Below are 22989 nucleotides of genomic sequence, written 5' to 3' on the forward strand. Positions count from 1 at the left end.
AGTGAAAAAACATAATTTCAAGCACTTCCAATGAAAGGAAAATGCTCAAAAATAACTTTCAAGGGAACCACGTAAAACCTACCAGTAATCACCGCAAGAGCAGCATCCATCATTAAAATGGTGAATCCTAACAGTATCCCTTACTTACAATAATCTTTCGTCTTTCAATTGCTGATACGTACTTGATGAGGCGGTGGCCGTCTCCACATACTCTCAAGTTTTTCAACAGTCTGATTGGGGTCCCACAAGGTACTTTAATGAGCCCAATGGCAACTGCCAGTTTTTCACTATGCCGTAATAACGGCTGTGCTTTCTGTTCTTACCCCACATCATGCGATGCAAATTCAAGATCTGGAACACAACCTGCCAACTTCATTTTCTTCTTCAATTTTTTCATGTATAGAGGCTAATTCTGGGTGCACCCCGTTAAACTGAACTCGTGAACTACACTATTGATTTCAATCCAGCTACACCCAGGTGTCTTTAATACCTTTTTGGCTTTCATTGATTGGCGAACCGCTAGCAACATGGTCCCATTTGTTCATTGCTGCATAATATCAGCCGGTCGCACATAACCAGCTGCACTTTTCGGATCAAGATTAAGCAAGTTATAAGCTGCAAACTCGGCCATCCCTCAGTCGTAATAATGACCCATGTTTTCTAATTTTTAAACACCGAACCCACCCGACCCCCCCCCAAAAAAAAAAAAGAAAAATAGGTATGCATGCATGTTAAGGAAAAGACCATGGGTAAATTATCTAAAATTTACACTCAAAAACATCAAATGGTTTCCAATAAAGTCATCATTCCTCAAAACCTTTTTGACTCCTGAATATTGAATAGATCACAATGAATTCCAAGCAAGTGAAATCCATTGTGTAGATTGCAGTCGTGGATCTCACTTGCCACCCAAGGAGGGAAAGTGGCCAGGATCTTCAATTGAGGGGGCTGGCACATTGCTAGCTGTGTTGCCACCATATCCACCTCTAGGACCACGGCCACGGCCTCGACCACGCCCGGGGCCATAGTACCTCTCCCCTTCCGCAGGCTTCAGGAACTCATTGATGCTGACAGACTACATTAAAACAGCATTCATAGAGAATTTTAGTAAGGGAAGAACATAACGTGACATGTACATCATCAGCACCAGTAACAGCAATAAGGTTGACAACTTCATACAAAGATACTTTTCCCATTCATCAAGGAATGAAAAATCAGAAAATTCACATTATTATGCAATTACATAACAATTAGAAGTATTTATAAAGAGATAAAAAAAGTTTTACAGTTGGAACAGAAAATGATCTGTTCATAGAGAAGAGGCAATTTTTTCTGAGTTATCACCCCTAAAACAACCAACTTAAGTTAATTTGTATATAAAAGAAAATTAGCTTGAAGACAACCATTGATTCTCAAATGATTTTGCAGATTCATTTGCATTTTTGCTGAGCGGCCATTGTGCTGTCAGACCAAAGGAGAAATAGGCATGGCCTAAACCAGTTACAGTTAAAGGCCAAATTAGCTTAAACCAATGACATGCAAAAGGAATATCAAAACACTACTCAAACAGCCAATAACGATGAAAGAACTAAACTCAATATAAAATGGAACCTGAGATTCATTTCGAAAAGGAAGAGGCATATTCTACTTAATTAAGCAAAAAAGTTCAAAGATGCATCCACTCTTCGTTAAACAAAAGTAATCACAATATGAGTCAAACTAGTAAGGAATCTTGGTCCAATGCAAAAAATATGCGTACAAAACAACCAAATAAGAAAGTTAGAAAGGTACGATTGCATGTCAGACCCACATCTATCCAAAAGAAGCAGTTAATCAACAATAACAAGTGAGAAAAATATGCAAACCTTTTTTACTTTTTCTTCTTTATCAGCATCTTTTCGCTTGTCCTTTTCAGAACCCTAACAATCAAAAGCTATGTCAATATACCAGCATAAATTTAGATGAAACAATACATACCAACAGAAGAAAGTTAAGAAACCTTACCAGTTTGATAAAGATGTCATCATTAATCTTCTTTGAAAGTTGTTGCATGGACTCAAACTCTTTAGCATCAACTTTCCTTTCTTCAGTCTTGAGGGCAAGGAAAGCTTTCCGCTTTTCCTCAAGAATCTTCTCATATTCTTCCAAAGTCATCTCCTAATATAAATAGAGAAAGAAGTACACATTCAAAATTAGAACATTAACTTCAAGCAATACTTATTAAACCAGGCAAATCCAAACTAGGTTGATTATTTTATCATACTAAAGTTAATTTCATTAACCAAAGAGGAAGCATGGCCAGTTCTACCATTCATAATTATTGAAGATGAATGTACCAATTATTACCTAGTTAAAAGAGTATTTAATTAGTATGAATAGGCCCCACAACAGGATGGGTTATAATTACAGTTCGATCACTGATGCTATGCACTTTTGAAACTATTAGAATTACAAATGGATGTATTGTTGCTAGACACATTGCCCATTACAGAAAAAAAGTTCAAATAGACAACTAAAACAATTCAAGGAAGTTATCACAACACATTCTATTAACTCCCTGATCACTAATTAAACAAAACCCTACCCGCATCTCTAGGAAACCGTAACCTAACTATGATCAAAGAAGTACCTTATTTTCAGGCTCCTCCACAGGTTCAGTTGCCGTGTTCTCCTTGCTGGCATTCACAGCATCTTCCTCTACAAACTGCTTCTCAGTGCCCACATTCTTTTCATTCTCAGGGACATTTTCTTCAGTCTCCCTTATTTTGGCCAAAATATCAGATATATAAACAGTTGAGTTTGTATCACATAAAAAGATACATGTATAAAGCATAAAGGATGAGGAACTTTGTTATGCAGACTGCTTAAAAGATTGGCAAAACAGATACTCACGGAGCAACTTCATCAGTAGGACTACCCCAATTACCACGTCCAGCACCATCGCGTTTGAACTCATTCCTGGTTATGCATAAAGATAGAAAAATAATGTGATAAATGTTTCTATAAAACGGATAACACCACTGAAAATGGAAATCCAAATAAAGAAAAATACTAACCCACGCCCAGTCCCACTACGGCGATCATACTGCCTACGTGGGCGTACCCCTTCACCAGATTCTCCATCATTAGAACCACCTCGATGACCCCCACGGAAAGAACCTCGAGGCCCACCATAGCCGCGCCTTTCTGATTGATTCCCTCTTTCTCCCTCTTCAGAGGGTCTGTACCCTCCTGAATATCCATTGGATTGATCACTAATATTGTAATCACGATTGAACCCACTGCCGCCACGTCCACGACCACGTCCGGTACCACGGCCTCCTCCACGCGCAGACTCATTCTTTGCCTCCCTCACTACATAACAAGGCAAACATGGAAAAAAATGATGCAGGATAAATGTGTAAGCAAACCGCACTTCAATAATGAAAAGTGATGGTCAATAAACCAACAAAAAGTGAACAGAACAAGGCAAAGAGCAAAAAAATAGTTTAAACTTCACATAGATAAATACACGAAATACAATTTTATAGAAAGACAAATTCACCAATTTCTTATATTTTACCTCATTTTCAAAAATACCATGAAACAAAAATTAAATAAATTTTATACCTTTTGGGATCAAAACAGATTTAAAAAACCAAGAAGAAAAGTATAAGTTACCAGCTTGAGCAGGAGGAGGTGGCTTGGTGGGGAGCTTGGCAGACTTAGCCGGCTGAGCTTGAGCTGGAGTTGAAGCAGGAGCTTTCTTAGGCTTTTCAAGCTTTTGCTTCTCAGCAGCAGCAATAAGCAAACTTGGGTCTTCGATATCATCATCCAACAGATCGAAAGAGTTTTTGGTTGCCATCTGTTAAAGAAGGGATGATTCTGAAAACTTTAGGTTTTTTTTTTTTAAAGAAAAAGCAATCCTAGTGTATGGTTAAAGCCATGGAAGTGAATAGAAGTAAAAAGATTTTGGTGTCTCCAAGATAAGCAAATAGAGAAACAAAGGAACCATAGAGATACAACGGAGGTACTCGTAAACCCTAGCCCATAGTGAGAGTAAAGATAACCTTAAAAATCCTATGAATTTGCTAGTGTGTGGGTAAGTTCATTTTAAAACTTGTAGTTATTATATAAAATTATTAAAAAAATTTCAACCCAAAATATTGAAAAAAAATAGTTTTTTTATTCGAATAACTAATTTCATTATTTAAAGAAAATGACAAAATGCTACAACATTTACTGATGCTATACACAATACTATTTAAATTTGTTAACTTAAAATTAAAAATAAAAACACAAGAAAATGAAAGAAATACATATAAATTCATTAATATAAATATACAATTTTTACACAATATTTAATTAAATGGATCAGTAATTATGTGATTTAGATAAGGTATTGAATTTTTAATTTTAAACCAAATAAAAAAAAAATGGTTAAAGGGAAAAAGTATAAAAACTGAAAACAGAAAGAAAATATGGGCTAAGAAAATATCGGCTTTAAACCCATTTCCTACTTTGATGTTGATGAAGCAGAAAAAGCAAAAGAGTATTAAATTGGGTTTGATCAGTTATTGTAATTGGGCTACCTTAAAAAGAAACAATTTGTGCTGGGCCTTAAAAAGTTTAACTTGTCGTCCAATCAGAAATCAGGATCATTATTTTATTTTGTGATACATTTTTATTTTCTTTTTTTAGGGGAAATAGGAAATAAATCATTTGTTTAATATAATTTTACAACCATGATATAGAATCAAGAATATCAAACTTCATTTATGATGTTCAAAATGACGAGGGCTTCCCCTATTTTATAAACAAAATAAATAAAATTATTATTAGTAAAGTATTAAATTTTTAATTTCATCTATTAGAATTCAATTTTTGACGTTTATAAATATAAAAAATAAATAAATTTATTTAGTAAAGGTTAATATTTACATATACTTGAAAAATTACTTTTGAAAATTTAAAATTTTGAGTTTCATACATATAGAGAATAAAAAGTGAAAAAATTTAATTTTATGTGCGTCAATCTATCATTTATTTGGTTAGCATTGTTTTTGCCATTCAATATTTCTATTTGTGAGTATTTTGTTTTACATTACAAGTAGTGTGGTTGAAAAAAATATAGTATAATCTAAGGTTTTATTTGGTAGGAATGATGAAAATGAGTAAAGATGAAAAATTTATAATTAGTTTCTTAGTTTCTGGCTTAACCATTAAATTAAGAAAGTGTTTGATTTATAAATTTTTAGATTTGGAGAGAAAAAGTGATATTGAAAGAGAAATATATAATTTTTAAGTTTTGTTGACTTAAAGAATCTAAGATTTTTGTATTTGTTTCATGAAAATGTAAGATTACTTAATAAAACTTTTTACTATATTATCTTTAATAATATGTAAATAATATAATATTTATAAAATTAATATATAAATAACACGTTATTATCCTTAAGCAGAAAAAACACTTGAATTTTAGAGCATGACTATTGACAAGATCTGCTTCAATTTCCTAACAATTAGAGTTAGAGCTTAGACGAGCCTGTGAAGTGGGAACTCCATCAAAGTGATTTGAACCAGCAGAGGAGTGAATAAAACCTTCCGAGCACTTCCAATGAAAGGAAAATGCTCAAAAATAACTTTCAAGGGAACCATGTGAAACCTACCAGTAATCACCGCAAGAGCAGCATCCATCATTAAAATGGTGAAACCTAACAGTATCCCTCACGATAATCTCTCTTCTTTCTATTGCTGATATGTACTTGATGGCGCGGTGGCAATCCCCACATACTCTCAGGTTTTTGAACACTCTGATTGGGATCCCATAAGGAACTTTAATGAGCCCAAAGGCGATTGCCAGTTTTTCACTATGCCGTAATAAAAGCTGTGCTTTCTGCTCTTCCCCCACATCGTGCAATGCAAATTCAAGATCTGGAACATAACCTGCCAACTTCATTTTCTTCTCCAACTCATTCAATTTTTCATGCATAGAGGCTATTTCTGGGTGCACCCTATCTCCTGATCTGAACTCATGAACTTCACTATTTATTTCAATCCAACTATACCCAGGTGTTTTTACTACCTTATTGTATTTCATTGATTGGCGAACCCTAGCAACTTGGTCCCATTTGTTCATTGCTGCATAAACATTAGCCAGTTGCACATAACCAGCTGCACTTTTCGGATCAAGATTAAGCAAGTTCTCAGCTGCAAACTCAGCCATTTCCACGTTCTTGTGGGTCCTACAGGCACCCAAAAGGGTTCCAAATATGGCAGAATGCGGCTTGAAAGGCATTCTCTTTATCAAATCTACAGCTTCAACCAGTTTCCCAGCTCGACCAAGCAGGTCTACCATACATGTATAGTGATCTGGTCTAGCTTCAATCCCATAATCCTTCACCATAGAATCGAAGTATGAAACCCCAATATCTACCAGCCCTGCATGGTTGCAGGCCAAAAGAACCGCTACAAAAGTGATCCAATCTGGCCTTATCCCTTCATCCCTCATCTCTTCGAACAGACATAAAGCTTTCTCACCTGCACCATGTTGGGCAAAACCAGAAATCATTGCATTCCAACTAACAACATCCTTCCGCTTTATCTCAAGAAACAGTTTCCAAGCATCATCCAGCACTCCACATTTACAATACATGCTAATCAATGAAGTACATGCAGTTGTATCATCCCGTAACAAAGACTTACAAACAAGCTGATGAACTTGTTTCCCCAACGGCAAAGCAGACAATTCACTACAACCCAATAAAACACTACTCAAACTTGAATGATTCGGCCTAATACCATACCTTAACATCATCCTAAAAAGTTTTAAACCATCCTCAGCTCGACAATTCTCCACATAACCAGCGATCATAGCATTCCAAGTCACCAAGTTTTTAACTGGCATTTCTTTTAACAATCTCTCAGCTTTTTCTATCTGCCCAAACTTCATATACCCACTTATCATCGCAGTCCAAGCCACCACACTCTTCACAGCCGCTAACTCAAAAAACTCTACAGCCAACTCCAACTCCCCACATTCAACATACCCAGAAATCATTGCACTCCAAGTAACACTATTCTTCTCCGGCATTGCCAAAAACAACTCCCTTGCTTTCCGCATTAGGCCCTTTTGAGCAAAACCGGAAATCATTGTATTCCAAGAAGCAGTATCCTTAAAGGGCATTGAATTAAAGAAAGACCAAGCTTTTTCCATATCAAAAGTATGTACATAACAAGACAACATAATATTATACGAGACAGTGTCTTTTTCAGGAATTTTATCAAACAGTTTTTGGGCATCTGTTATTTTCCCGGGTTTTTTTGAATACGCAGCCAAAATTGAGTTCCAAGTAACTGTGGATTTAACAATCATGTTATTGAAAACTCGGAGAGCGGAATCTAAATCACCAGATCGAATATAGCATGAGATAATCTTATTTGAAGAAATGGTAACATCGTGATTATGTTGATCGAAAGGTGGAGATTTGTCAAGAGAAGGGGCGGTGGGGTGTTTCCTTGTTATGTTATTGGTGGGAACCAACTGGGGTCTTTGTGGTGAATGGGAAGAGAAATTGGTTGGAATAGTTTCGAGGTTGGGATTGGCATTTGGGTTTTGGATTGTGAAAGTGGAGAAAGGTAATTTAAGGTGTTTGGTTGGAGGAAAAATTTTGAGGAAAGGCAAGGTGGGTTGGTTTGTTTTGTTTCTCAGATAATATACATTTCTCATGCTCGGAAAGAATAAAAAGGAAGCTGACGATGGTTAAGGTTGTACTTCTAAGCTGTCCTGTAATAAGGCTTGAGTTTTGTTTCTTTGGATTTGTTCAGCAACAGACAACTGTTGTCCAATATCTCTACTCCGCCGTTTGGTTTGTATGAAAGAAATTACTCTTACCCGACAGACAAGAATGAAAATGAAACATAAACTAAATGAACTGATTGTTATCGTTACTCTCTCCACTCTCCACTGTGCGAATAGCATCTTTATAAGATTGAAAAACGAAAATAGAGAACAAAAAAAAATAGTCAATTTATAGTATTTCCACATTTTTGCCAAAAATATGTTTTCTCATTTCGAAGCCAAATTCTCAGTTCATAGCACTGCCAAATATCAACGGTACTTTAACCTCAATGATCAATTGCCATTTCTTGGGAACCTAGCTTATTCTTCAATATACCAGACTTAAATAGATAATTATTTTTTAGAATGAAAAGATTGATTTAGTATTGAAAATATGCAATAACGAGGAAAACTTGCAGACTGAAGAACGGAGGCACGACATCATTCCCCCCACCATCGCAGCTAGGATGGAAAAGGGGGAAGTATGAAGCCTGTACAAGGTTGCTATACATACATATACCGTACTAAGCGCCAAGGAAAGCTTAATGTCATTTAGCCTTTCGCTTTTTTTTTTTGGTTGAAAAAATTTTAGTAACAGGAGATTACTCATCTCCAAGATCAAGACAAGTCACCAATCCAATTGAAATTTATAAATCTATTAAACTTTTACTTGCAGATTTTTTAAATTTATAAATTGTCTACCAACGAGAGATTGTAAGGATTTAAATCTGAATGCATTAACACCCAACATTCACCTCTCACCACTTCCGCCAACCCTCATCGGCTATTATTGCCTTTCACTTATATTTGCAAACATAAATAAAACACCCCACCTTGAAGCCAGGAGAAACTCCTTTATTTTTCATGAAGCATCAGATCATCAATAAAAAGAGATTAAAATGATAAAATAACAAGAATGCAATGTTTCAGACAGGACCAACTAAACCATCTTAATCTACGCCGAACCATAACTGGTGCACTACTTCTCAGTCGTAATAATGACCAATGTTTTCTAATTTTAAAACCCCCAACCCCAAAAAACAAAAAAGAAAAATACGTATGCATGCATGTCAGGACAAGACCATGGGTAAGTTATCTAAAATTTACTCTCAAAAACATTAAACGGTTTCTACTAAAGGAAGTTATCATTCCTCTTGAAAAACTTTTTTACTCCTGAATGTTGAATAGATCGCAATGAAATCTGAGCACGTGAAAACCATTGTGTAGATTGCAGTGGTGGATCTCACTTGCCACCCAGAGAGGGAAAGTGGCCAGGATCTTCAATCGAGGGGGCTGACACATTGCTAGCTGCGTTGCCTCCATATCCACCTCTGGGACCACGGCCACGGCCTCGACCACGCCCAGGGCCATAGTACCTCTCCCCTTCGGCTGGCTTCAGGAACTCATTGATGCTGACAGACTACATCAAAACAGAATTCATAAAAAATTTTAATAAGGGAGGAAGAACATAATGTGACATGTACATCACCAATAACAGAGGTTGACAACTTGATACAAAGATACTTTTCCCATTCATCAAGTAAAGAAAAATTGGAAAATTCACATTATTATGCAGTTACTTGAAAATTAGAAGCATATATAAAGAGTTGAAAAAAGTATGTATGACAAAGAAAAGTTTAAAATTTGGAACTGAAAGTTATCTGTTCATAAAGAAGAGGCAATTTTTTCTGAGTTATCAACCCAAAACAATCTACTTAAGTTAATTTGTATATAAAAGAAAATTAGCTTGAAGACAATCATTGGTTCTCAAATGATTTTGCAGATTCATTTGCATTGTTGCTGAGCAGCCATTATGCTGTCAGACCAAAGGGGAAATAGGCATGGCCTCAATCAGTTACGTTAAAGAACAAATTAGCTTAAAGTAACAACATGCAAAAGGAATATCAAAACACAATTCAAACAGCCAACAACGATGAAAGAACTAAACTCCATACAAAATTGAACCTGAGATTCATTTTGAAAAGGAAGAAGCATCTTCTACTTGATTAAGCAACAAAGTTCAAAGATGCATTCACTCTTCGTTAAACAAAAGTAATCACAATATGAGTCAAACTAGAAAGAAATCTCGGTCCAATGCAAAGCATATGCATACAGAACAACAAATAAGAAAGTTAAAAAGGTATGCTTGCATCCAATAAAAAGATAAATGTCCGACCCGCATCTATCCAAAAGAAGCAGTTAATCAACAATAACATGTGAGAAAAATATGCAAACCTTTTTTACTTTTTCTTCTTTATCAGATTCTTTGCGCTTGTCCTTTTCAGAACCCTGACAATCAAAAGCTGTGTCAATATACCGGCATAAATATAGATGAAACCATATATAACAACAGAAGAAAGTTAAGAAACCTTACCAGTTTGATAAAGATGTCATCATTGCTCTTCTTATTTGAAAGTTGCTGCATGGACTCAAACTCTTTGACATCAACTTTCCTTCCTTCAGTCTTGAGGGCAAGCAAAGCTTTCCTCTTCTCCTCAAGAATCTTCTCATATTCTTCCAAAGTCATCTCCTCATATAGATGGAGCAAGAAGTACATATTCAAAATTAGAAAATTAACATTAAAAAAAAAAAACTTACTAAACGAGGCAAATACGACTAAGTTTATTATTTGATCATCCTAAAGTTAATTCCATTAACCAAAGAGGTAGTGCAGCCAGTTCTAACATTCATAATTATCGAAGATGAAATTTATCCAATATTTCAACAACATAAATTCATCTACCAATTATTACCTAGTTAAAAGAGTATTTAATTAGTATGAATAGGCCCCACAACAGCTTGGATTATAATTACAGTTCAACTATGATGCACCTTGAAACTATTAGAATCACAAATGAATGTAATGTTACTAGACACATTGCCCATCACAGAAAAAAAGTTCAAATAGACAACTAACACAGTTCAAGGAAGTTATCACAGCACATTCTATTTACTACCTGATCACTAATTAAACAAGGAGTAAGATTATTGGGGAAATCACTGGAAATAATTTTGTTACCCCCCTACCCGCATCTCTAGGAAACCATGACCCTAATTGTGATCATAGAACTACCTTATTTTCAGGCTCCTCCGGAGGTTCATTTGTGGCGTTCTCCTTGCTGACATCCACAGCATTTTCCTCGCCAGACTGCTTCTCGGTGCCCACATTCTTATCATTCTCAGGGACATTTTCTTCGTTCTCCCTTATTTTGGCCAAGATATCAGATATATAAACAGATGACTTTGAATCACATAAAACTATACATGTATAAAGCATATAAGAAAAGGAACTTTGTCATGCATACTGCTTAAGAGATTAGCAAAACAGATACTCACGGAGCAACTTCAGCAGTAGGACTACCCCAATTACCACGTCCAGCACCATCGCGTTTGAACTCATTACTGGTTATGCATAAAGATAGAAAAATAATGTGGTAAATGGTTATAGAAAACGGATCACAAAACTGAATCGAAATCCAAATAAAGCAAATTACTAACCCACGCCCAGTCCCACTGCCGCGATCATACTGCCTGCGAGGACGTTCCCCTTCTCCAGATTCTCCATCATTAGAACCACCACGGTGACCCCCCCGTAAAGAACCTCGAGGCCTACCATAGCCACGCCTTTCTGATTGCTTCCCTCTTTCTCCCTCTTCGGAGGGTCTGTAACCTCCTGAAAATCCATTGGAGTTATCACTAACATTGTAATCACGATTGAACCCACTGCCGCCACGTCCACGACCACGTCCAGTACCACGGCCTCCTCCACGCCCAGCCTCACTCTTTGCCTCCCTCACTACATAACAAGGCCAACATGGAAAAAAATGATACAGGATAAATGAGTAAGCACCACACACTTTAATAATGAAAAGTGATGGTCGATAAACCAACAAAAAGTGAACAGAACAAGGCAAAGTGCAAAAAAGAAATTTAAACTTCACATAGATAGATACACGGAATACAATTTTATAGAAAGACAAATCAAATCAATAAAGTTCACCCAATTTCTTTTTTTTTTCTCATTTTCAATAATACCATGAAACAAAAATTTTAAAAATTTTATACTTTTTTTGCTTGTTATCTTCAAAACAACAGAAAATCAAAACCGATTAAAAACCCAAGAAGAAAAGTAAAAGCTACCGGCTTGAGCAGGAGGAGATGGTTTGGTGGGGAGCTTAGCGTACTTAGCTGGCTGAGCTTGAGTTGGAGTCGAAGCAGGAGCTTTCTTAGGCTTTTCAAGCTTTTGCTTTTCTGCAGCAGTAATAAACAAATTTGGGTCTTCAGTATCATAATTCAAGAGATCGAAAGGGTTCTTAGTTGCCATTTGTTAACTGATGATACTAAAAACTTCAGCTTTTCTCTTTCTAAGAGAGTCTTAGTGTATGGTTAAATCCATCAACACAAATGAAAAAGAAAGAATCTAACTTTAGTGTCTGTAAGGTAAGAAATTGTGCAGAAAAATGAAAATAGGTGGGATGGGTTCATTAAAACCTAGCCAGCAAAACTGAGGCTAAACCCAATCAAAAAATCACTATGATTTTGTTAGTGTGTGAGCGAGTTTATTTTAAGACTTATTATTTTTTAAATAAATTAAAGATAAACTAGCAACATTTTCATAGGTTGCACCGGGTCCAAATTCTTTTATTTGTATTTAATAATATTTTTAATTAATTTAATAAATTAATATATATAATTTTGTTATAATTTTTAATAAAAGTAATTATTAATAAAATTTTATTAATTAATTAATGGATAAAGTTGTATTTCATTTTTATAATTTATATATAAATCAAATTTATATTTATTCTTTCAAATTTATCTTTACAAACATTGTTAAAAATATTAAAATTAAAAATTAAAATTAAATAAAAAAAAGAAAAAATATCAAATAGTGTGCCACGTAAATATTTGTCTTTAAGAATGATATCAAGTCAAGTAGAAGTAAGTTTATATTCATTTTAATTCTAAATCGATATCGAGTCATTATTTTTTATATTTAATCTTGACCGAACATAAATAGATAGATAAATATATTAATTTATATCTAGCATCTAATTTAACTTAATAAAAAATAAATTTAATAATATAACATTTATAAAAATATTATTTTTTAATATAAATTATATCTTAATTATATATAAATATATTATTTTAATAAATTAAGGTATTAAATAATAATTTTATCAATATAATACATATATAAATGTAAATTAAATAATTAATAAAATATATATTCTTATATATACCTTATAATGGGATGAAATAGAGCATTCAAAACTCGTTTCCAATCATATCAATTTAAAAAAAAAAAAAAAAACCACCTCACAACTACCCGATTATGATTTCAAAATAACAATCTCTATTGAATGAACAGATTAAAATTTATTGTATAAGAGTTATTCTGGCATCATAACCTTCATTAACCCCATTTCTTACAACATTTATCTCATGAAAAATGAAAAAGACAAAAACAAAAAAAAAGTTAGAAAAGGAAAAAGAAAAAAAAATAAAGCCAAATAGATATGCCACGTTAATTACCTATTTACTTTTTCAAATATAGATAAAAATAGTAAATTAGACAATTAGAAAACAATAAATGATAAAAGAAAGCAAAACAAACAAACAAAAGAGTCATGAAAAAAGCTCAAATAGGGATGTCACATAGATACTATCCTTTAAAAATAGAAACAGGTGAGCAAATTTATACTCATCATAATTCTTACTTGATTTTTTAATAATTTAATTCGATTCAACACTGAGTTATTATTTTTTATAACCAATCTCAATTTGATACATAAATTTATAACTCACATTAATCAAAATTTAATTAAATTATGTAAATTTAGTTAATGTTCATAAAAAAATTTTAGTATAAATCATATCTTAACTATGTATAAATATAATATTTTTATTAAATTAAAGTATTAAATAAAAATTTTATTAATATACTATATATTTAAATTAAAAAATGATAAAAATATATATTTTATTTATATCCAAATTATATATATATATATGTAATGGAACAAAATATCTTAAACGGCTAAATCTGTTTAAAACTTGACTTTTAATTTTAAAAAGAAAAAAATTGACTTGATATTGAATTTTTTTAAAAAGCACATGGATCGAGACAACTGAAAAGAGACATGAATTATTTTATCATCTATATCTCTATTGAATTATTTTTTACAAAATTTATTTATTTAAAAAAATCAAAAATAAAAATAAAAAGCTAAATGGATGTGTCACGTGGACACTTACATTGGCTTTATTTTCTTACAAAATTCAACATATAAATTAAAAAAAAAACTAAAAAAAGGAATAAATAAATAAATCCGGCTGCCACGTTAACACTTTCATTTGTATCATTTTAAATTTATCTAATTTAAAAAATAAAAGTATTTGAAAAAAATTAATAAAAAATATATAATGAATCCCATAATTTTTTAAAACAAAAATAAAATTATTTAGTAAATATAAAAATTTTAAAAATAAGGAAAAATAAGGAATGAAAAAAAAAATTTTAAAAGGAATTTATTGGGTGCACATGACCCTCATATGAGTAAAATTTAATGTATAAATGAAAAAAAGTTAATCAAAGTAATAGTGTGATATGCAAGTTTAATAATGAAGTTAGATTTGTTGGGTAAGTGTATAGGAAAGAAATATGGATGAAAAATAAGAGATAAGTTGATTCATGAAGGAAAGAGAATAATTTAAAAGGAAAAATTACAAAATGAGATGACTTAATATAAATATTTATTATTTCATATCATAATAAAAATATTTAATTACAAAATTTATTATCTTTTGTATTAAAAAAAAGAATTAGTTAAAAGAAAATTTTAACATAAAAAATTAATAAAAATGTAAAATTAGTTGACAATTACAATTTGATAAAAAGCTCGAAACTTTAGGTTATTAATATACCCAAGAGAAAAAATATTAAAATAAATTAACTATCAATCATAACATTTAAATATACATATTTATCTTAATTTTTAAGTGTTATTGACATATGTATATTATAAAGTAGTTATACATACTTTTTAATTAAATATACATATAATATACTTTGTTTGCAGATATTATAATTTTAAATTAAATTCAAAATTACGGTAAAAAAGCAATTAAATTGTTTATCAATTTAAAAAATTAAATTTTTCATTAATTATTTTTTGTAATAATAGCAATTGATAAATAATTTTATTATAACATCCTACTTTCTAATTTTTATAAAAAATATATTTTTATGTCAACTATCTGTGTTTAGAACAAAAAAAAAAAAAAAACAAAGGAATTGAAAAGGTGAGAAACATTAATACATAGAGCAATTAAGAGGAGGTTAAAGTTGGATCAAACTTTGCATAATTAATAATATGAATTTTAATATGCAAAATATTTATTATCTTTTGTATTATAATAATAAAATATAAGTAGCCATAAAAAAGAAGAAAAATATACGCGATTAGTTGACAATTACAAATTAATAAAAGTTTAAAATTTTATATTTATTAATAAACATAAGTGAATAAATATTAAAATAGATGAACTATAGAGAAAATCTTTAAATATACATATTAACCTTAATTTCTTAAGGGTATAGGTAATTTTATATTTTTTGTTAAGCATATATAATAGGTTTTTGGGTACATATTATAATATTATATTATTGGATAAAAAATAATTATATTTTTCATTAATAAAAAGTTGACACTTTTAAGTAATTTTTTGTTATAGCGTTAATTAAAAATAATTTCACTTTAATACTTATTTTATAATTCTTGTTGGAAAAGATTCTTATATTTATGTTTAAAAAATATAAAACAAATGAAAAAAAAAAAAGATGAAAAAGTGATAGGATGATGACACTTATTCATCTTTATATTTAAAAAATATAAAAATCTGAAAAAAGAAAAAAGAAAAAATGAAAAAGTGGTAGGATGGTGACACTTGAAGAATCAAGAGAATGATCAAGTTTTTATTAAAGTTAGTAAAATTATATATATCAAAAACAAGTAACACCCTATAACATTAAAGTTAACAAAAGAGTAATAGATCAAGAAAGTTGCAACCACAAACACACTACATGAAAGGATTGGCATTTTAAGTCCACCATTAATAAAAGTACAACTCTCTACCTATCCTTTCAAATTATATTAGTTATTTGCAAAATAAAAAAATAAAAAAATAAAAAAAACCCAAATGCATATAGATTTTAAAAGATTATGTGAGCTATGCTTTTAAATTTTACCAAAATGATATAGATATAGATTTTAAAAGATTATGTGAGCTATGCTTTTAAATTTTACCCAAATGATATAGATTCTAAATGAGAGTCAAACATTGAACCAGATTATTTTATGTTGAAAACTAAAAAATTATGTCTAACACAGTAACATCCATATTTTTGTCTATACAAATTGTTAGGAAAGTACTAACCAATATATCATTGCCAATTACCAATAAATTTATATTTACTCCATAAAACATTTAAATTAGTATTGAAACAACTTCCTAACTCTATTTGAATTTAATAATAAATCATCCTAAAAAATGACAAAAAAGGATGTACCATAATGAATAGAATTCAATTTAATCAGTGATTTAGAAGAGAAAAGAGGTTTTTATAAAAAAAAAAAAAAAAGACAATTTTGATTTTGATTGCAACATAATTCATAAGAGAAGAGAAAGTTCCCAAAAAGGAAGGTAACATAGGTTTTTTCCAGCAAATTTTCTACAAGTTTGTCTTAGAGAAAAAGCAAATTATGGAACTCAAAAGTCTTTACTTTTGAGCCCAATAATGAAATTTGAGTCAAATAAAGTTCAAAATTGATATATTAACACAGGAAGAAGTAAAATCCCAAAAAAATACAATTCTTCACTTTCACTATTTTTGGCTTATTTTATATTATAAACTTGGTTTTGTAACTTAGTTCTCTTTTTTTTAAGCGAGTTTGGTGTATGTCAAATAAAAAAGAAAAGATGGTGTCTCGAAGATAAGAAATCATGGGGAAAAAGTAAAACATAAATATGCGGAAAGGGTTCATTAAACCCTTGCCAATGCGGCAAAGGCATATGAGGGAGGCTAAACATAATCTAAAAATTCGTTAGTGTGTGGGTGAGTTTATTTTGAGACCTGTACTTCTTTAAATAAATTAAAGAGAAACTAGCAACATTTTCATATGTTGCAACAGATTCAAAATTTTTTATTTGTATTTAATAATATTTTTAATTAATTTAATAAATATAATTTTATTTATAATTTTTAATAAAAGCAATTATTAGTACAAATTTATTAATTAATCGATGGATAAAGTTACATTTCATTCTTATAATTTATATACAAATCAAATTCATATTTACTATATCAAATTTATCTTTATAAACAGAGTTAAAAATATTAAAATAAATAATTAAAAAATTAAAAATTAAAACTAAATAAAAAATACCCAAAAAAAATCAAATAAGTGCCACGTGAACACTTATACTTAAAAATGGCATCAAGTAGGATAAAAGTAGGTTTATACTCATTCGACCCGACATCAAGCTATTATATTTTGCACCTAACTTCGATCGAACATATATATATATATATATATATATATATATAACTAGCATCTAATCGAACTTAATAAAAAATAAATTCAATAATATAATATTTATAAAAACATTATTTTTTAATATAAATTATATTTTAACTATATATAAATATAATATTTTAATAAATTAAGGTATTTAATAATAAATTTATCAATATAATACATATATAAATATAAATTAAATAAATAATAAAATATATTTTCTTATATATACCATGGGATGGGAGGAAACTGAGCATCCAAAACTTGACTCCAATCCTGCTTGGATTTTTAAAAAAGAAAAATCACCCCATACATATCTGATTACGATTTTAAAAAAATAATCCTTGTTGAATCAACAAATTAAAACTTATTAGAAATAAGTTATTTTAACATCATAACCTTCATTAACCACATTTCTTACAACATTTATCTCATGAAAAATAAAAAAAGATAAAAACAAAAAAAATGGTTAAAAAAGGAATAAGGAAAAGGAAACCAAATAGATGTGCCATGTTGATATTATAATTACCCATTTACTTTTCCAAATATAGATAAAAGTAATAAAATAGACAATTAAAAAACAAAAAATAAATAAAAGAAAGCCAAAACAAACAAACAAGATAGCCATGAAAAAAAACTCAAATAGGAATGTTATCTAAACACTCTCACTTAAAAATGGCAACAGATGGACAAGTTTATACTTATCTTGACTCTTACTTGATTCTTTAATAATTTAATTCGACTCACACCGAATTATTATTTTTTATAACCAATCACAATCTAACACAGATTTATAATCAACATCCAACCCACATTAATCAAAACTTAATTAAATTATCTAAATTTAGTTAATGTTCATAATTTTTTTTTTGTATAAATTATATCTTAATTATGTATAAATATAGTATTTTTATTAAATTAAAATATTAAATAATAATTTTATTAATATAATATATATTTAAATTAAAGGAAATGATAAAATATATATTTTATTTATATCTTAATTAATTATATATATATATATATATATATATATATATCAAGAATGGAGCAAAACATCTTAAATGGCTAAACCCATCTTAGACCTGACTTTTAATTTTAAAAAGAAAAAACTTGACTTGATATTGAATTTAAAAAAAGCACATGGATCAGGATAATTGAAAAGAGACACGAATTGTTTTATCATCCATATTTCTATTGAATTATTTCTACAAAATTTATCTATTTAAAAGAGTCAAAAAATAAAAAAGCCAAATGGACGTGTCATGTGGACATTTCCATTGGCCTCATTTTCTTACAAAATTCAATATATAAATTAAAAAAATTAAAAATTAAAAAATTAAAAAAAGAAAAAAAAAAAAAACAAATCTAAATGTCACGTTAACACTTTCATTTGTATCATTTTTTAAAAAATAAAAGTATATAAAAAAAATTAATCAAAAATATATAATGAATCCAGCAATTTTTTTAAATAAAAATAAAATTATTTAGTAAATATGAATTTAAAATACTTAAAAATAAGAAAATAAGAAATGAAAATTTAAAAAAAGAAAAAAACTTATTGGGTGCAGACAACACCAAAATGAGAAAATTTAATGTATGGATGAAAGAAAGTTAATCAAAGTAATAGTATAATATGTGAGTTTAATAATGAAATTAGATTTATCGGGTAAGTATATGGGAAAGAAATATGAATGAAAAATAAGTGATAAGTTGATTCATGAAGGAAAGAGCAAATAATTTAAAAAAGAAAAATTACAAAATGATATGATATAATATAAATATTTATTAATTTATATCATAATAAAAATATATAATTAAAAGGATTTTTTTAATATACAAAAATTTATTATCTTATGTGTTATACTAAAATATAATTAGTTAAAATAAATATTTAACATAAAAAATTAATAAAAAATGTAAAATTAGTTGACAATTACAATTTGATAAAAGCTCAAAACTTTAGGTTGTTAATATACACAAGAGAAAAAATATTAAAATAAATTAATGACCAATCATAACATTTAAATATACATATTTGCCTTAATTTTTTCATCAATTATTCTTTGTCATAATATCAATTGATAAATAATTTTGTTATAACATCTCACTTTCTAATTTTTCTAAAAAAGATACTTCTTACATCAACCATCTATGTTAAAAAGAAAAAACAAAAAAAAAAAAAGTTGAAGGGGTGAAAAATATTAACAAATAGAGCAATTTAAAGGAGGTGAAAGTTGGGTCAAACTTTGCAAAATTAATAGTAAGAATTTTAATGTGCCAAATATTTATTATTTTGTATTATAATAATAAAATATAATTAGCGAAAAAAAAAAAAGAAAAATATGCGCAATTAGTTGACAATTACAAATTGATAAAAGTTTAAAATTTTATATTTGTTAATAAACACAAACGAATAAATATTAAAATAAATGAACTATCCAACATAATCTTTAAATATACATATTTACCTTAATTTCTTAAGGTTATTGGTAATTTTATAGTTTTTGTTAAGCAAATATAATAGGTTTTGGGTACATATTATAATATTATATTCTTGGATAAAAAGTAATTATATTTTCATTAATAAAAAGTTGACGCTTTTGAGTAATTTTTTTGTTATAGCATTAATTAAAAATAATTTTACTTTAATACTTATTTTGTAATTTTTGTTGAAAAATATTCTCATATTTATGTTTAAAAAATATTTAAAAATTGAAAAAAAAAATGATGAAAAAGTGATAGGATGATGAAGCTTATTCATTTTTATGTTTAAAAAATATAAAAAAACTGAAAAAAAAAAAAGAAAAAAAAAAGAGTGATAAGGCAATGATACTTGGAGAAGCAAAAGAATGATCAAGTTTTTACCTGAGTTAGTAAAATTATATACACTAGAAATAGGTAACGCCCTATAACATCGAAGTTAACAAAAGAGTAATAGAGAGAGGTATTCAAGAAAATTGCAACCACAAGTCCACTACATGAAAGGATTCGGATTTTAAGTCCACCATGAATATGAGTCTAACCTTATGCCTATTCTTTCAAATTACACACAAATGTATATAAATTCTTAATGAGAGTAAAATGCTAAACCAAATCATTTTACGGTGAAAATTGAAAGATTATGTGTAAGATAGTAACATCCATATCTTTGTCTGTGCAAATTGTTAGGAAAATGCCAACTAATATATTATTGTCAATTACCAATAAATTAATATTGATATCATAAAACATTTAAATTAGCATGACAAAAATACATTTAAAAATTTTTTTATTATAACTTTTTAACTCTATTTGAATTTAACAATAAATCGCCCTAAAAAATAAAAAACATGGAATTGATTTAGTAAAATAAAATTTGAGAATGACAAAAAAAAGGAATATGCGAGATAAATATTTATTACAAATTGATAAAAGTTCAAAATTATATATTTGTTAATAAATATAAACGAATAAATATTAAAATAAATAAACTATTAAACATAATCTTTAAATATACATATTTACCTTAATGTCTTAAGGTTATTGATAATTTTATATTTTTTGTTAAGCATATATAATAGGTTTTTGGGTACATATTATAATATTATATTATTGGATAAAAAGTAATTATATTTTTCGTTAATAAAAAGTTGACACTTTTGAGTAATTTGTTGTTATAGCATTAATTAAAAATAATTTTACTTTAATACTTATTTTGTAATTTCTATTGGAAAATATTCTCATATTTATGTTTAAAAAATATAAAAAATTTTGAAAAAAAAATGAATGAGTGATAGGATGATGACACTTATTAATCTTTACTTTAAAAAATATAAAAGAATTAAAAAAAAAAAAAAGTGATAGGGTGGTGACACTTGAAAAAGCAAGAGAATTATAAGTTTTGATCAAAGTTAGTAAAATTATATATACTAGAAACAAGTAACACTAATGGAGAAAAGTATTCAAGAAAGATGCAACCACAAATCACAAATTGTCAAGAAAGTTCTAACCAATATATCATTCTCAATTACCAATAAATTAATATTGATACCATAAAACATTCAAATTAGCATTGAAAAAAATACATTTTTAATTTTTTTATTACAACTTCTTATCTTTATTTGAATTTAATAATAAATTATCCTAAAAAAATAAAAAAACATGGAATTGATTTAGTACAATAAAATTAGAGAATGGTAAAAAGAGGATGTACCATAGCGGATGGAGTTCAATTTAATCAATGATTTAGACCACAAAAGAGATTTTTTTACAGAAATATATCATTTTGATTTTTATTACAATATAATTTAAAGGGAAAAAGAAAACATAAGAAAAAGAAATAAAATATATAATTTTTGAAAAAATATATATTTATTAATATAAATATAAAACTTCTCAGTAAACTCTAGCCAATGCGGCAGAGACATGTGAGGCTAGACATAATGTAAAAAGTCTTATGATTTTGCTAATATGTAGGTTAGTTCATTTAAAAACTTGTGCTTCTTTAGATAAATTAACCAAAAACAAAAACTAGTAATATCAACGCGCGTTTCAATAGGTCCGAAAATTTTTATTTGTATTTAATAATACTCTTGATTAATTTAATAAATTAGTAAATATAATTCTATTTATAATTTTTAATTAAAGCAATTATTAATAAAAATTTATCAATAAATTGATAGATAATGTATGCATTTAATTATCATAACTTATATACAAATCAAATTCATATTTACTCTTTCAAATTTATCTTTACAGTCATTGTCATAACGGTTTTGTGTTCGCCTGACGAATTTAAAAACAAAATAAAAAAAATAACAGAGTCGCCACTAATCTTTTTTTAGTTAGGTGCGATTGGCCACCTATTAAAATATATCCTTTTAATGAAATCTTAAAATTAATTAAAATTTATTAAAAAGATAATTTTAGAGTATGCGCAACAATCTGAGTTTCGGAGTCGGTTATGTGCGGGGAAGGATTAGCACCCCTATAGTACCTGTTTAAACGGTACCAATTAACTACATGTTATCTTTTGATTTTGATAAAAACAGTCTTATTTTCGGTATTTGAAAATTAATTTTTTTGATTTATTATTAATTTTTTTTATTTTCAAATATTATTTGAGAAAAATAAATTTGAACCTTTTTATTGAAATAATTCCTAAAATATTTCAATCGTTGGTAACATTAGAAAAACTCTTTCTCACCTAAAGATTTCTTAGGCATCATTTCTCAGAATACCTTAAAATCTCATATTTGGAGGTTTGAATTTACTTTTCGTAAAAAATTATGTCATGTATTCAATGCAAATAATAACATGTTGATGCACACATTTTATTCTCTTTTTTAAAAATTTTATTAATTGTTTTATTAATTTTTTATTTTGAATTTTGGAGAAAAAATTTTTTTTATTGTATTAAAGTTTTTCTATAAATATTCTAATACACTAGTAATATTTAAAAAAATATTATCACATAAGGATTTTTTAAAGCATTTCTACTCGAAATACTTTTAGAATCCCATCATTGGATAAAATTTTTTTCTTATTTATATTATTATTTTTTAATATATTAATTAATTTTTATTTATTGTTAAAAAAAAAATT

The 22989-nt window shown here is 28.5% G+C and overlaps 3 protein-coding genes across 5 annotated transcripts; all 3 read right to left on the reverse strand.

Moving 5' to 3' along the window:
* Positions 1 to 731: 731 nt before the first annotated feature.
* LOC111290626 (RGG repeats nuclear RNA binding protein A-like) lies at positions 732 to 4024 on the reverse strand. 2 transcript variants are annotated; one of them, XM_022882016.2, is made up of 7 exons: positions 3661 to 4024; positions 3057 to 3354; positions 2893 to 2958; positions 2630 to 2759; positions 2005 to 2157; positions 1866 to 1919; positions 732 to 1075 (listed from the first exon to the last, which is right to left on the reverse strand). In XM_022882016.2, the coding sequence occupies exons 1-7, from the start codon at positions 3842 to 3844 to the stop codon at positions 899 to 901; spliced, it is 1062 nt and encodes a 353-aa protein (XP_022737751.1). In that variant the 5' UTR covers positions 3845 to 4024; the 3' UTR covers positions 732 to 898. The 2 variants fall into 2 exon arrangements, with proteins under 2 accessions (XP_022737751.1, XP_022737752.1); XM_022882017.2 differs by lacking the exon at positions 732 to 1075 and adding an exon at positions 1151 to 1491.
* Positions 4025 to 5409: 1385 nt separating this feature from the next.
* On the reverse strand, positions 5410 to 7858 carry LOC111290623 (Tetratricopeptide repeat (TPR)-like superfamily protein). Its single transcript, XM_022882011.2, has one exon. The coding sequence runs from the start codon at positions 7706 to 7708 to the stop codon at positions 5645 to 5647; it is 2064 nt and encodes a 687-aa protein (XP_022737746.2). The 5' UTR covers positions 7709 to 7858; the 3' UTR covers positions 5410 to 5644.
* Positions 7859 to 8699: 841 nt separating this feature from the next.
* On the reverse strand, positions 8700 to 12368 carry LOC111290624 (RGG repeats nuclear RNA binding protein A-like). 2 transcript variants are annotated; one of them, XM_022882013.2, is made up of 7 exons: positions 11960 to 12368; positions 11318 to 11615; positions 11156 to 11221; positions 10893 to 11022; positions 10194 to 10346; positions 10055 to 10108; positions 8700 to 9239 (listed from the first exon to the last, which is right to left on the reverse strand). In XM_022882013.2, exons 1-7 carry the CDS (start codon positions 12141 to 12143, stop codon positions 9063 to 9065), a joined length of 1062 nt encoding a protein of 353 aa, XP_022737748.2. In that variant the 5' UTR covers positions 12144 to 12368; the 3' UTR covers positions 8700 to 9062. The 2 variants fall into 2 exon arrangements, with proteins under 2 accessions (XP_022737748.2, XP_022737747.2); XM_022882012.2 differs by having other exon boundaries at positions 10194 to 10349; positions 11960 to 12354.
* Between the last annotated feature and the right edge of the window lie 10621 nt (positions 12369 to 22989).

Source organism: Durio zibethinus, chromosome 11 (assembly GCF_047325235.1).
Source record: "Durio zibethinus cultivar Kanyao isolate XHJ-2024 chromosome 11, ASM4732523v1, whole genome shotgun sequence".
NCBI lineage: Eukaryota > Viridiplantae > Streptophyta > Magnoliopsida > Malvales > Malvaceae > Durio > Durio zibethinus.